The sequence below is a fragment of the Jaculus jaculus genome, chromosome 19 (assembly GCF_020740685.1).
Source record: "Jaculus jaculus isolate mJacJac1 chromosome 19, mJacJac1.mat.Y.cur, whole genome shotgun sequence".
Taxonomy (NCBI): Eukaryota; Metazoa; Chordata; class Mammalia; order Rodentia; family Dipodidae; genus Jaculus; species Jaculus jaculus.
The window spans coordinates 37,832,899-37,846,007 of NC_059120.1; the positions used below are offsets into that span (position 1 = coordinate 37,832,899).

The following is a 13,109-nucleotide window of genomic DNA, read 5'->3' on the forward strand; positions in this document are numbered from 1 at the left end:
TCACCGTGAGTTCGAGGCCACCCTGAGACTCCATAGTGAATTCCAGGTTAGCCTGGGCTAGAGTGAGACCCTACCTCGAAAAACCAAAAAAAAAAACTATTTATTTGGGAGAGAGAATAAATATGAATACCGGCATGCCAGGGCCTCCTGCATTTACAAACACTCCACACTTGTGTCCCTTTGTGTGACTGGCTTTATACATGGGTACTGGGGAATTGAACCCAGGCCATTGGACTTTGCAAGCAAGTGCCTTTAACCATTGAGTCATCTCTCTAGCACTACTTTTTTTTTTTTTCCTGAGGTAGGGGTTCTAGCCTATGCTGAACCTAGAACTCACTCTGTAGTCTCAAACTGTCCTTAAACTAACAGCAGTCCTCCTACCTAAGCCTCCTGAGTGATGGAATTAAAAGCATAGGTCACTGTCACCATACCTGTTCCCCCACCCCTGCTTTATTTTTCTCAATTTTTATTAACATTTTCCATGATTAAAAAAGTATCCCATGGTAATACCCTCCCCCCCCCCACTTTCCCCTTTGAAATTCCATTCTTCATCATATCCCCTCCCCATCTCAATGAGTCTCTCTTTTATTTGATGTCTTGATCTTTTCTCCTCTTATGATGGTCTTGTGTAGGTTGTGTCAAGCACTATGAGGTCATGGATATCCAGGCCATTTTATGTCTGGAGGGAGCACGTTGTAAGGAGTCCTACCCTTCCTTTGGCTCTTACATTCTTTCCACCGCCTCTTCCGCAGTAGACCTTGAGCCTTGGAAGGAGTTATTAAGATATTACTCAGTACTCCAGTCACTTCTTTCCAGCACTATGATACCTTCTGAGTCATCCCAAAGTCACTGCTATCTGAAAAGAGAAGATTCTCTATCCAAAGTGAGAGTAGCATTAATAAAAGGGTATGAATATTAAGAGAAGTGCTTACTGGGAAATTTGATAAGCATAGTTTATACATTTTTCCAGACATCATCAGATGTTACACCCCTAGGGCTCATGACTACCCCTGTTTTAAGTTTTCAGTATCAGGGATGGGTTTCCCCACATGGAACGGGCCTCCAGTCCAATTGGAGGGCAGTTGGTTTCCACCATGACAGTCTTGCCACTATTGCACCCATTGGCTCATTTGCGCTGGCTGGCCAATTATAAGGCTTGCAGTGTCCACTGTTGAGTATCTTCACTGGTGGTATTTCTTTCTCCCATTGAACTACATGTAGAATGGCTTCTTCCAGCTTTCTGTCAGCTGGTGTACATGGAGGAGGTTATCAGCTCAGTTCCAGCAAGATTTCTCCATGGCCTTGCAGCCCAAGTATGTGGAGTCTTCAGCAGTAGGCTCTTACCATCTGTTCCTGGTGGGAAACCAAGGGCCTCAGCAATGTCCTATAATGTTTTGGGGGCATCAGGGACCTCCCTGGCCAACAACTCGCTGGAGTTATCCCATCCCTGGCACTGAAAATTTTCTAACATCAATCTATGGCTCCTGAGTGTTCTATTGTCCAAACCTGGAGGATTCCATATGATATATTTGCATCCTCTTAGCCCCTCCTTTTTTTTAAGATGATGAAGTAGACCTCATCTAAGAGAGGTCATGATGACAGAACAGGGACCACAGCACAGGATCTTGCAGTGGAGAAGAGACATAATTCAGTTTCTAGTAACTTACAAGCTAATGCGCCTTTTTTTTTTTTTTTTTTAATGAGAGGCAGCTAGAAGGGGCACACCAGGGCCTCTAGCCACTGTAAACAAACTCCAGGCCCATGCGCCACCTTGGGTGTCTGGCTTACATGGGTACTAGGGAATCAAACCTGAGTCCTTAGGCCTCGCAGGCAAGTGCCTTAACCACTAAAACCATCTCTGCAGCCCTCAGATGTCAATTTTAATGTGAATGTAATACAGCTTATTTCAGCTAGTTCCCATAAAAGTGAGTAATTTTTTGTTAACTGAATAGAGTAGTACTATATTTTATTTGTAGATCAGTTGTTTCTCCAGGTAATAGGTTTCTTTTTTTTGTTGTTTGGGTTTTGTTTTTGTTTTGCTTGGTTTGGTTTTTTGAGGTAGGGTCTTGCTATAGTCCAGGCTGGCCTGGAATTCACTGTGTAGTCTCAGGGTGGCCTTGAACTCATGTCGATCTTCCTACCTCTGCCTCCCAAGTGCTGGATTAAAGATGTGCGCCTCCACACCTGGATCTTTATTTTTAAAAATTATTTCTTTATTTGTAATGGGGGGTAGTTTAAGGGTGCACCAGGGCCTTTAGCCACTACTAATAAACTAAATGCTTGCGCCACTTTATGTATTTGGCTTACATGGGTACCCAGGAATCAAACCCAAGTTGTTAGGCTTTGCAGGCAAGTGCTTTAACTGTTCAGACATTCCTCTAACCCCTCAGTAACATTTTTTTTTTTATTTTTTAAAAATTTTATTTATTTATTTGAGAGCGAGTGCACGAGAGAGAATGGGCGTGCCAGGGCCTCCAGCCACTGCAAACAAACTCCAGATGCGTGCGCCACCTTGTGCATCTGGCTTACATGGGTCCTGGGGAATCGAGCCTCGAACCGAGGTCCTTAGGCTTCACAGGCAAACGCTTAACCGCTAAGCCATCTCACCCGCCCTAAAAAAATTTTTTTTATTTTACTTTTTTTTTTTTCAAGGTAAAGTCTCGTTCTTTCTAGGTCAGGCTATCCTGGAATTAACTGTGTAGTCTCAGGTTGCATAGATTTCTTTTAGTTGCAAGTTCTACAATGCATTCTTGGTCTTCTGTAGGTTTTTGGTGTTTGGTTTTTTTTAGTTGCTTGTTTTTGTTTATTTACAGTGTATATATACATCCGTGGACATTCTGTAAGGAGGAGGGATAAAGGCTTTGCAAAATATGTGAAAATATATTTTTTTATAATTTTTTTATTTATTTGCAAGCAGAAAGACAAAAGAGGAGGGGGCATAGGATGGGCATGCCAGGGTCTCTAGCTGTTGCAAACGAGCTTCAGATGCATGTTACACTTCGTGCATCTGGCTTTATATGGGTACTGGGGAATCAAACTTTGATTATTATGTTTTGCAGGCAAGTGCCTTAACTGCTGAGCCATCTCTCCAGCCCAAATATATTAATATTTATTTGCAAGAGGAGAGAGAATGGGTGTTCCAGGGCCTCTTGCCAGTGCAAATATACTTCAGATGCATGTGCCACTTTGTGCATCTGGTTTTATGTCTGTGCTGGGGAATTGAACCCAGGCCATTAGGCTTTGCAAACAAGTGCTTTTAACTGCTAAGCCATCTCTCCAGCCCTATATTTTATTTTGTTGATTAATTTCAGATATGAACTTCCAGCCCCTTCCTCGGGTCAAAAAAATGACATCACTGCATGGCAAGAATGTGTAAACAATTCTATGGCCCAGTTAGAGCATCAGGCAGTTCGGATTGAAAATCTGGAACTCATGTCACAGCACGGATGTAATGCCTGGAAAGTGTACAATGAGTAAGAACTGTTGTTCCTCTCCTCTCTCCTCTTCTCTCCCATGTCACCCAGAGCTAAAAGTGTGGGAGGTACTCTAGGTGGGACGGTGCATAATTACAATCTCCAGGAGGCTGAGCAAGGAGGATTGCCGCAGATCTGAGGCTTGCTGGGGCTATATAGCAGAGCTATCGCGAGCCAGGCGTGGTGGCTCATGCCTTTAACCCCCAGCCCTTGGGAGGCTGAAGTAGGAGGATCACTGTGAGTTCAGGACCAGCCTGGGCTACATAGTGAGCTCTAGGTCACTCTGTAATAGAGTAAAACTCTGCCATAAAACTGCAACAACTGGCTGGGCGTGGTGGCGCACGCTTTTAATCCCAGCCCTCGGGAGGTAGAGGTAGGAGGATTGCCATGAGTTCAAGGCCACCATGAGACTGCATACTGAATTCCAGGTCAGCCTGAGCTAGAATGAGACTCTTACCTCGAAAAACCAAAAAAAAAAAAAAAAAAAAAAGCAACAACAACAACAAAAAACCTAGCCAGTTGTGGTGGCACACACCTTTAATCCCAGCGCTCAGGAGGCAGAGGTAGGAGGATCACTGTGAATTTGAGGCCACTCTGAGAATACAGAGTGAGTTCCAGGTCAGCCTGGACTAGAGTGAGACCCTACCTCAACCCCCCCACCCCAAATAAAAAAAAACTGTTTCAAAAATCAAGAAGTACGTAAATGAATGAATGAGTGTCTGGGAGATAGAAGTGGGATAAAAATAATATGGCTAGGCTGGGTGAGGTGGTGCATGGCTTAAATCCCAGCACTTGGAAGGCAGAGGTAGGAGGATCATCCTGAAGGCCAGCCTAAGTCTGTAGAGTGAGTTCCATGTCAGTCTGGGTCAGAGTGAGACCCTACCTTGAGTAAAACTAATGTAGCCATATTTGTCTCAGGATCATGCTGTAGAACTACACCCAAGTGGAAAGCCTACCTTAAAGTTCAGGAGCATTAATGAGACCTAACCTAACTACTACATTTACTGTATAATGTAAGAAAGTGAGTACTGAGTGGTGATTTACAAAGAGTGCTATTTGATAGAATGTAGTTCTTAATGCTTAAGTGATCAATTCTAGTTACAACATGTGTTTTATTCTTTTATTTTTAAAAACATTTATGTATTTATTTGAGAGAGAGGGAGAGAATGGGTGCTCCAGGGCCTCTAGCCACTGCAAACAAATTCCAGATGCATGCACCACCTTGTGCATCTGGTTTACATGGATCCTAGAGAATCAAACCAGGATCCTTTGGCTTTGCAGGCAAACGCCTTAACCACTAAGCCATCACTCCAGCCCTCATGTGTCATAGAATATAAACTTAAATCTTAAAAATAACTTATTCTGGGGCTGGAGAGATGGCTTAACGATTAAGGCACATGCCTGTGAAGCCTAAGGACCCAGGTTCGATTCTCCAGGTCCCGAGTAAGCCAGATTCACATGGTGGCACATGCATCTGGAGTTCGTTTGCAATGGCAAAAGAAATATCTTATCCTTTTGTATGAGGAAATAGGCAAGTCATCCTGGTTCTAGTCAACAGTTTTGCCAAATGGCACAAATATACTCCATTTATATTTTATATCTTAAAGATGTATATTAAAAATAGGGTTGCCAGGTGTGGTGGTGCACACCTTTAATCCCAGCACTCAAGAGGCAGTGGTAGGAGGATCACCGTGAGTTCGAGGCCATCCTGAGAATACAGAGTGAATTCCAGGCAGCCTGGACTAGAGTGAAACCCTACCTTGAAAAATCAAAAAAGGGGGGGGGTATGCATAGCCAACACTTTTTTTTTTTTTTTTTTTTTTTCGAGGTAGGGTTTCACTCTAGTCCAGGCTGTCTGGAATTCACTATGTAGTCTCAGAGTGGCCTCGAACTCACAGTGATCTTCCTACCTCTGCCTCCTGAGTGCTGGGACTAAAGGCGTGCGCTACCATGCCCAGCTCTATCTATCTATTTTAAGATAAGGTCACTCAGTGAATCTGATGTTCACTGGATTTAGCTAGACTAGCTATCCCGTGAGCCCCAGAAATTCCTTGTCTTCCATCAATGCTGGGGTTATAGGCTGCTGCCATAGCCAGCATTTTAAGTGGTTGCTGGAGATCTGAACTCACATCCTCATGCTTGCAGTACAAGCACTTGACCCACTGAGTCCTCTATCTCCCCAGGCCCTATTTTTCATTTTAAAGAGAGCATAAAGTATAAAGTATGCCAGGCCTAGTGGCTCACACCTGATCCCAGCACTAGGAGACTGAGATAATATCATTACCATGAGTTTGAAGTCAAAATAGGCTATATGGTGATTGAGTCTTCCTCACTAATAAATTGCCATGCTTGGAACCTAAGTTTTATCCCATGGTCATCACTGTAACAAAAAAGAGCAGACCATCTTGTACAACTCAACTGGGAATGTGGATACCTGAGCTTTTACTGATGTGCACATGTTCATGAATTACTGTGAATAGTAATGTGGGGTTGCAAACAAATTACAGCAGTTAGGTAAACTCACAGTCATGCAATTTTTAAATAATGATGATCAGAACTATAAATAGAGACAAACATGGTGGTGCATCTCTTAATCCCAGCACTTGGGAGGCCGAGGTACGAGGATCACTTTGAGCTTGAGGCCAACCTGAGACTACATAATGAATTCTAGGTCTGCCTGGGTTAAAGTGAGATCCTACCTTAAAAAAACCAAAAGCAAACTCATCTATAAATAGAGAATTCATATTTATAAATTTTGCTAGAGTCAGGCATGGTGGCCATGAGTTCCATGTCAGCTTGGACTAGAGTGAGACCCTGCCTAGAAGGGAAGAAGGACTTTATTTAACTGGAGCTGAGCATTTTGTATGCCTATCATCTCAGCACTGGGGAGGCTAAGACAGGAAAATTCCAAGTCTGAGGCCAGCCTGGCTATCTCAAACTCACATAGAGATCCTCTTACCTTTGCCTCCTCAGTGCTGGTATTAAAGGCATCTACCACCACACCCAGCCCTTGTAACTAGCTTTAACTTTTAGTATTCTCCACCTAGGGTTCAGTTTTCTTGTTTGTAGGTTAATTCTGTGACTTTCCGAAGCCCTAAAGTCTCCCAAATATCTATTAAAAATTTTTAAAATATTTATTTATTTGAGAGAGGGAGGGAGGAGAGAATGGGCACACAAGGGCCTCCAGCTATTGCAAACAAACTCCAGATGCATACACCACCTTGTGCATCTGGCTTTATGTGGGTACTGGGGAATCAAGCCTGGGTCCTTTGGCTTTGCCAGAAAGCGCCTTAACTGCTAAGCCATCTCTTCAGCCCTTATTTATTTATTTGCAACAGAGAGAGAGACAGGAGATACAGAGAAAATTGGTGTGCCAGGGCCTCTAGCTGCTACAAATGAACTCCAGATGCATGCGTCCTCTTGTATATCTGGCTTACGTATGTACTGGGGTATTGAACCTGGGTCCTTTGGCTGTGCAGGCAAATGCCTTAACTACTAAGCCATATCTTCAGATCAAAAAACAAAATTTTTTTAAGGAAATAAGCTGGGCATGGTGGCTTATACCTTTAATCCCTATGCCTGGGAGGCTGAGGAAGAAGGATTGCTAAAACTCTTGAGTTCAGCCTGAGCTAACAGTCCAAGTACCAGTCTAGCTTAGGCTATATCACAGATCCTTTCTCAAAAAAAAAAAAGTATAGAAATAACCATCGAACATAAAGACTGTATGTAAAACTGTGTTTTCCTGAAACAAACTAAAATAAAGCCACAAAATGATAGATATCTTTTCTCAGATCTTCAAAATTGCATGTAAAAATTTGGGGGGGGGGGCATTAATTACCCAGTGGACAAAATTCAGAATTTGAGAAACTGTAGACAATTTAGTGTCTTTTATGAATATATTCAAGAGGTTAAAAAAGAAAAGAAGAACCAGGTGTGGTGGCACATCTTAATCCCAGCACTTGGGAGGCAGAGGTAGGGAGTATTGCTGTGAGTTCAAGGCCAGCCTGAAACTACATAGTGAATTCCAGGTCAGCCTGGGCTAAAGTGAGATCCATCTCAACCTACCAGAATAGAAAAGAAAAGAAAAAAGGAGCCAGATGTGGTGGTGCATGCAGGCTGAGGTAGGATGATCACCATGAATTTGAGGCCAGCTTGGAGTACAGTGAGTGACTTCCAGGTCAGCCTGGGCTAGAGACTGTGCCTTTACAAATAAAAAGAAAAAAAGGGGGGGGGCCGGGTGTGGTGGCACATGCCTTTAATCCCAGCACTTGGGAGGCAGAGGTAGGAAGATTGCTGTGAGTTCAAGGCTACCCTGAGACTACATAGTGAATTCCAGGTTAGCCTGGGCTAGAGTGAGACCCTCCCTTGGGAGGGAAAAAAAGGGGAGGGGGGGAAAAGAAAAGAAGGAAGAATGAGTTCAGAGTGAATTAGAAATTTCAGAGACAGATGAGTCAAGAAAATATATTTCACAAAGTGGAAAGGCGGGATTCTTGTCATTTAAAGCTTTGTCTCGTTAGGGAGGCACCTGTGTCCAGTTACTGGTACTGTGTTTGGGCAGGTGCTGCTTTATTTTAAAAAAAATTTTTTTTTTTGAGGTAAGGGCTCAAGCAAGTCCAGATTGACCTGTTAGTACTGTGTAGCCCAGGCTGGCCTCAAGCTCACAGTGATCCTCCTACCTCAGCCTCTAGAGTTAACTGGGACTAAAGGTGTGTACCATCATGCCTGGCCCACATTGTCTTTAAACTGGCGAGTCAAAGAAGGGACATTAAGAATGAGAATCTTGGGCTAGAGAAATGCCTTAGTGAGGAAGTCACTTGCCTGTGAAGCCTAAGGACTCATGTTCAACTCTAGGTCCCACACAAGCCAGACACACAAAGTGAAGCAAGTGCTCAAGGTTGCACATACACTCAAGGGGGCGCACATGTCTGGAGTTTGATTGCAGTGGCTGGAGGCACTAGTGCTCCAATTCTTTCTCACACTTGCTCCTTCTCGTTTAAAAAGAGAGATAGAGAATCTTAGGGGCTGAAGAGATGGCTAAGTGGTTAAAGGTACTTGGTTGATAAACCTGCAGGCCCAGGTTTTATTCCCAGGAGCTGTATAAAGCCAGATGCACAAAGTGACACACATGTCTGGCATTTGTTTGCAGTAGCAAGAGGCCCTAGCATGCCCATTCTCAGCACCCCCCCCCCCCAAAAAAAAAGAAAAATTGAAAGAAAAACAGAATGAGATTCTTACCATGCCTGTGACTCAGGTACTTGGAAAGCAGAGGCAAGAGGCTGGCTTGAGCAGAGTTTGATCTCCAACACAAAAAACAAGTCATGCGAGTTTTAGGAAGTAACATTAGGGGGCTTGGAGAGATGGCTTAACAATTAAGGTGTTTGCCTGCAAAGCCAAAGGATCCCGATTTGATTCTTCAGGAACCACATAAGCCAGGTGCACAAGGAGACACATACATCTTGAGTTTGCAGTGGCTGTTGGTCCTGGCTTGCCCATTCTCTCTCTGTATCTCAAATAAATAAAGAAACAAATAAAAATATATTTAAAAAAAAAAGTCACATTAGGGACTGGAGAGATGGCTCAGCAGTTAAAGGCACTGATTTCAAAGCCTGGCAGCCTAAGTTCAATTCTCCGGTGCCCACGTAAAGCCAGATGCACAAAGTGGTGCATATGTTTGGAGTTCATTTGCAACGGCAGCAGGCCATTGTCTGTCTGCCTCTTTCTGTCTCTATCTCAAATAAATATGTAAATACTTTTTCAAAAGAAGTAACATTTGGTGCTGGAGGGATGGCTTAGCAGTTAAGGTGTTTGCCTGCAAAGCCAAAGGACCCAGGTTCGATTCCCCAGGACCCATGTTAGTCAGATGCATGATGGGGTGCACGCATCTGAGTTCATTTGCAGTGGCTGAGGGCCCTGGTGCACTCATTCTTTCTCTCTCTCCCTCCCTCCCTCCCTCTTTCTCTGTCAAATAAATAAAAATAAAATATTTTTTAAAAAGAAGTAACATTAGTAATCAAAATATATCCATAAATAGCTAAGGTCCTTGACAGAGTTTAATATTTGCTATTTTTAGCAGAAAATGTGACTATATGAAGTAGCTATAGTTCACTGTTAGTTGCATTCCTAGATTTTAGTGTACTTTAGTCTGATTAAGTTCTTTTTTCCCTTTCTCATTTAGAAACCTCGTTCACATGATTGAACAAGCACAGAAAGAACTTCAGAAATTAAGGTAAATTATTTTTTCTTATTTGAATAAAGTATAAGTGTACCTTTGACAGAAAGTGGGAGGAAAAACCATTAGGACTATGGTTCTGTGAAAGTAAATAGTTACCTACTCTTTTTTTTTTTAAGCAAGTGCTTTTTAATACTGAGTATAAGTTGTATGCTGCTGCCGTGTAAATCAAGTAATTGGAATGGAAATGCATAAAATTCAGAACAGCAGCTGCTAAGGACTGGCAGAAGTAGAAGAATGTGTGCTTTTGTACAGGTTCCAAATACGGTTTTCTTGAATATGTACTGATGTACGAGAAGTGGTGGGGAAACTTCTGAGAGGGTTATTTGATGAAAGGAACAGACCAAGCCAGGAGTGGTCACCCACACCTGTAACTCAGAACGGAGCAGGAGGATCTTGTTTGCAGCATGGGCCTTGTAGCGAAATCCTGTCTCAAAAAAACAAGGTAGATTTGTACTTGAAAGTACTTGTCAGCAGGGCTCACACTGAGCGAGCTGCCTGGGCAAGCTTCCTGTGGTCCAGCCTGGCCTATGACCAGAGGTGCTGGTGGAAACAGGCATGGCACGCATGCGAGCCAGCTCCTTGATGTGAACGTCGGCAAACTGTGGATTGGTGGAGCCAGATGACAGTAGCAACAGCCTGGTCTTAGTGTACCCTATTGCAGGGCAAGCAATTAATCTTGAGCTGGGCATGATGGCACACGCCTTTAATCTCAGCACTTGGGAGGCAGAGGTTGGAGGATCACCATGAGTTCAAGGCCACCTGAAACTACATAGTAAATGCCAGGTCAGCCTGGGCTACAGTGAAACCCTACCTCAAAAAAACAAAATAAAAAACCCCGGGTGTGGTGCCGCACACCTTAATCCCAGCACTCAGGAGGCAGAGGTAGGAGGATAGCCGTGAGTTTGAGGCCAGCCTGAGAATACAGTGAATTCCAGGTCAGCCTGGACTAGAGTGAGACCCTACCTCAAAAAAATAAGAAATTAATTATCTTTTTGGTTTTTTGTTTGATTTTGATTTTAGTAGATGAGCCTTTAGTTATAATTACTACCCATATTATATGAATTAATGGAATTCACTGAGATCTTGATCTACTCCAGCAGCATCTGACATTAAACTTACTGTAGCTGAATATAGATGAAATGGGCTTAGTGTCTCTACACCTCTCAAATCTGCAAATCTAGAAAAGTCTTTTTTGGAGTAGAGGCATTGCAGGATAACATGAATAACCTGGGGTTGTTTTTTTTTAATATTTTATTTATTTATTTGAGAGACATAAAGAAGGGGGGAGAGCATGGGCGCACCAAGGCCTCTAGCTCTGCAGAGGAACTCCAGACACATGCGCCACCTTGTGCATCTGGCTTACATAGGTCCTGGGGAATCAAACGTGGGTCCTTTGGCTTTGCAGGAAAGCAAGCACCTTAACTGCTAAACCATCTCTCCAGCCCAAATAACCTGGTTTACATGAGCTCTCTGCATACATGTGTACAGTTTAGGAAAGAACCTGGAAGGATACCACTGTCTTAGCACATTTCTGTTGCTAATAACCTAATACCAAAGCAATGTATGGGTTTTGATCAAAATATATTATGTACATGTATGAAAATTATCAATTAAAAACAAAATGAGCTGGGCGTGGTGGTACACGCCTTTAATCCCAGCATTTGGGAGGCACAGGTAGGATTGCTGTAAGTATGAGGCCACCCTGAGACTACATGGTGAATTCCAGGTCAGCCTGAGCTACAGTGAGACCCTACCTCGAAAAAAGAGAGAGAGAGAGAGAAACAGGAAATGAGGTTTATTTGGGCTTACAGTTTTGGAGGTCCAATACTGAGGGGCTGCATCTGTGATTACCCACTTTCTGGCCTTATCTCAAAGTGGTGCATGGAATCACATGGCAAGAGTCAGGGAGATTTGCATATGTCTGGTTCGGTTTCTTTCTCTTACTACAAAGCCACAAGCATTTAACTTTTGGAGTTTCACTCTGCTAACTTTATCACCTTCCGAAGGCCCACCTGTGATCACTACAATGGGTTAATATCACACTGGCAGCCAAACTGTCCATAACTGTATGTATCTATTCTAATGAGTGTAAGCATATTTTATTGTATGATTTTTTTCTGTTGATTTTAGTCTTGTGTTAAAATGTCGTTGGATTGTATAAATAACTTTTTACAGGAAACATATTCAAGATTTAAACTGGCAGCGCAAGAACATGCAACTCACAGCTGGATCTAAGCTGAGAGAAATGGAGTCAAAGTGAGTATTTATGATTGCTTCCTGTTTTAGATTGTCTAACCCATTCTAAGCTTAGGAGTCAGTAAGATTCAGATGCAGTGTCACAGGTGTCAGTCGCTGTTCTTGTGGCTGCCTTTTACTGTTTATGACTCTGTCCTTTGCTGGAGGGAAGGCATAGAAAGCAACCAGAGTTACAGACAAGAGTTGAACTACCACTGCATGATACTGGTCTGAAAGCACCATGTTTTTCTTTTCTTTCTTTTCAACTTAAATTTTTTTTTTTTTTTTTTTTGCTTATTTGAGAAAAAGAGAGGGAGAGAATGGATGTGCTGGGGACTCTTGCCACAACAAATGAACTCCGGATGTGTGTGCCACTTTACATCTGGCTTTACCTGGGTACTGGGGAATCGAATCTGGGAGCCTTCAAACTTTGAAAGCAACCATTGAGCCATCTCTCCAGCCCCAAGCACTATATTTTATTTTTTGTTTATTTACTTGAGGTAGGGGGAAGGGGAGAGAGAGAGAAAGGGCATGCCAGGGCCTCCAACCACTGCAAACAAACTCCAGACGCATGCACTCCCTTGTGCATCTGACTTATATAGGTCCTGGGGAATCGAACCAAGGTCCTTTGACTTTGCAAGCAAATGCCTTAATCACTAAGCCATCTCTCCAGCCCTGTATTTACTTTTTTAATCTTCTACTTTGCTAGATAACTTGCTTGTGTTTCAGTTTTTCTTCTTTTTATAAAATATTCTATACACACCCATAATTTATACAACTCCTTAAGTATAAGATGGGTGTGATCATGTGCTCCTATAAGGCTAAGGCAGGAGAATCATGAGTTCGAGGCCAGCCTGGGCTACATAGTGAGTTCAAGGCCAGCCTTGGCTACAGAACGAGACTGTTTCTACCAAGAAATGAAAGAAGGAAAGAGGGAGGGAAAAGAAAAGAATATCCATACATATAGTCATCAATTTTTGTGTCATTTCTCTCTTATATTTCTCCATCTTCGCCCTCCATGTTCCCTGTGTTGTCATGTGTGTGTGTATTTTCACTTTCCTATCTGTTCTAAGTCTCTCTTCTGCTGTTCCTGCTTACTTTTTTACTGAGTTCTTACCGTGAGACAATTAAAGATTTACATGCAATTATTTAAAAAAAAAAAAAAAAGT

At 42.7% G+C, this 13,109-nt stretch overlaps 1 protein-coding gene across 3 annotated transcripts in view; it reads left to right on the top strand.

Moving 5' to 3' along the window:
- Bcas2 (BCAS2 pre-mRNA processing factor) overlaps positions 1 to 13,109 on the top strand; it is a 41,595-nt gene that overhangs the window by 7,928 nt on the left and 20,558 nt on the right. For 2 of the 3 annotated variants that reach the window (XM_045138339.1, XM_045138337.1), the window contains exons 4-6: positions 3,312 to 3,473; positions 9,649 to 9,699; positions 11,881 to 11,961. In XM_045138339.1, the coding sequence (XP_044994274.1) occupies positions 3,312 to 3,473; positions 9,649 to 9,699; positions 11,881 to 11,961 (294 nt within the window). The remainder of the gene's footprint in view (positions 1 to 3,311; positions 3,474 to 9,648; positions 9,700 to 11,880; positions 11,962 to 13,109) is intronic. The other variant, XM_045138340.1, reaches the window with a different exon arrangement.